Here is a 2,533-nt window from a genome sequence, read left to right on the forward strand (position 1 = left end):
GCTAGTTGACTAGGGTCCATCACAATTCATGATTGATATAAGATGAGATATGTTGAGATAGAATAAGGTAAGAATACAATGGATTGGGTCTTTGGGTTGATTGACCATGTGCTAGAGAAATATTCAGCACATATGTTGACTGATAGTTATAGTCTTATAGAAGTTAAGTTAAGTATTAATATATTAAAGAGTTTCAAAAAAAGTATTAATATATTAAAGATGTGTTGTATGTTGATTCACTTTTATTCATGAGTCTATTTCTACCCCTTCTAATGTAGAATTTTGCGAAAGATTATTTCAAAGTTTTAGCACTTAGCTGGATGAGCTAGTCCTAAATCATCTGATCTAATAATACTTCAACTATTTTGACAAGTTCTATCAAAAAAATTAAGTTTCCATGTATTTACATGCATGAATGCAATAAACACATCCTAGAAAATTACAATAATGTTAAATTTCCCCGTATTTGCCCGCCTTTTTTTTGTCATTGTTGCCTGTACTTGCTAGTCGCCGTCGGTACGATCCGACGCATATTTGTTTTCTCCAGCTTGCACTTTTTTTACAGATTGAAATACAATACGCTAAAACGCTGTAGAATATTCCAGAATAAACTAGGCTTTACCATGTCGCTTACGTACGAACAAAAAGGACGCCTTCCAAATAAGGACGCTCGTTGGTTCGATCTCCTCGGTCCTCATTCACCCTGGATACGGAAACTCTCACTGTCCGAGTGACAAGTGCACCCACGCAGCGCAAGCACCAGGATGCAAGCAAGCAAGCAAGGCAACGTCCGACGAAAGCTACGCCCCAATTATCTACTCGCCTTCGTACACCATCGCGATCTCAACCACCGTCTCCGACGTTTTCTCTCGATTTGTTTACACGATCTCCATGATCGCTATCAAAGCTGCCGGCCGCGGCCACCTCCATTGCCGGCCGCCCATGGTCAGCAGCAGCCACGCGCAGCCTCCCTCCCCGATCTCCACCTCCCTCGGCCGCAGAGTCAAACGGCGCCATGCGTATATAAGATACATCCATGGCCAATGCTGATTGAAAATTGCAGCCTAGCACGTACGTCAGCGAAAGAGCAGCGCGAGCGGCGGCGATGAGGCTAGCGAGGCCGTACTCGGGGGTGTTCAGGGGCGGCGCGACGGCGCGGACTGGGCCGCACGCGCTGCCGCTGGCGCGGATCAAGAAGATCATGAAGCGGTCGGCAGGAGACGGCAGCGGCGGCGACGGCACCGGGGCAAGGATGATATCTGGAGAGGCGCCCGTGGTGTTCTCCAGGGCCTGCGAGCTCTTCGTGGCCGAGCTCACGCGCGCCGCCTGGGCCGCCACGCTCGACGGCAAGCGCCGCACCGTGCACCGGGAGGACGTCGCGCAAGCCGTCCGGGACACCGACCTCTTCGACTTCCTCGTCGACGTCGTCAAGGACGATGCTGGCCACGAGGACGGTGGTGATGGTGCTGTCGGTGTCGGGGGCGGCGAAGGCGAAGGCCGAGCGCCGGCGTGTGACGACGACGGCGCGCTTTGACTAGAAACTTAATTCTCGATTTGTGAAATCCAACTGTATCGTACGTGATTAATTGCACTAATTTGCTGAAGTAATACACAATATACACACAATAGTGGTATGTGCTAGCTGATCTTCGTTGTAACTTATTTTGATTATGTTCTCTTCTTACAAGTTGTTACTAGCTGCTGCCACTACAAGCACATGCATAGCAGTGCAACTTTCGGATGCCATCGTCGCACACGATTTTTAAATTGTAGTACGAGGTACTTATCGATGTCTAATCTCTTCAAGACTCCGTTTCATTTAAGGTTTTCTTTCCGAAGGCAAAAGGTATCAGTTTATAGGATTTAGCTGAAAAGAAACGTACGTGGAGAAGCCTACCCCGATGTGCCTCATCGGGTAGGGGTCTTGTTATATTTATAGTGTACAAAGTACGGTTACAATACGTTTACAATACGTATACAAATATAATTCTAACACCCTCCCTCAATCTCAACTAGGTAAAGATTGAGATTGCGCTTACAATGATCATACAAAGGTAAAGGGAGAGGCTTAGTAAAAATATCAGCAACTTGATCCTTCGATGAGATGAACCGAATCTGTAGTTGCTTCCGAGACACGCGCTCACGGACAAAGTGAAAATCAACTTCAATATGCTTTGTCCTTGCATGAAAAACTGGATTAGATGACAAATAGGTAGCACCAATATTGTCACACCAGAGTATCGGAGGCCGAATTTGAGCCACACCAAGCTCCTTCAGTAATGACTGTACCCAAATAAGCTCAGCTGTGGCATTACCAAGAGCCTTGTATTCTGACTCTGTACTAGACCGAGAGACAGTAGACTGCTTGCGAGCACTCCAGGCAATCAAATTACCTCCATAGAAGATAGCATACCCTCCCGTGGATCGCCTGTCATCCGCATTGCCAGCCCAATCTGCATCTGAGAAGGCTGAAAGCAGTGTAGAGGAGGACGATCGAAACAACAAGCCAGTGTCAACTGTGTAACGAACATAG

General features: G+C 47.1%; 1 protein-coding gene across 1 annotated transcript; it reads left to right on the forward strand.

The window, feature by feature from the left end:
• The first annotated feature begins 1,105 nt into the window (after window positions 1–1,105).
• LOC124671052 (nuclear transcription factor Y subunit C-2-like) lies at window positions 1,106–1,534 on the forward strand. Its single transcript, XM_047207489.1, has one exon. The coding sequence runs from the start codon at window positions 1,106–1,108 to the stop codon at window positions 1,532–1,534; it is 429 nt and encodes a 142-aa protein (XP_047063445.1).
• Window positions 1,535–2,533: the final 999 nt, after the last annotated feature.

Source organism: Lolium rigidum, chromosome 7, assembly GCF_022539505.1.
Source record: "Lolium rigidum isolate FL_2022 chromosome 7, APGP_CSIRO_Lrig_0.1, whole genome shotgun sequence".
Lineage (NCBI taxonomy): Eukaryota > Viridiplantae > Streptophyta > Magnoliopsida > Poales > Poaceae > Lolium > Lolium rigidum.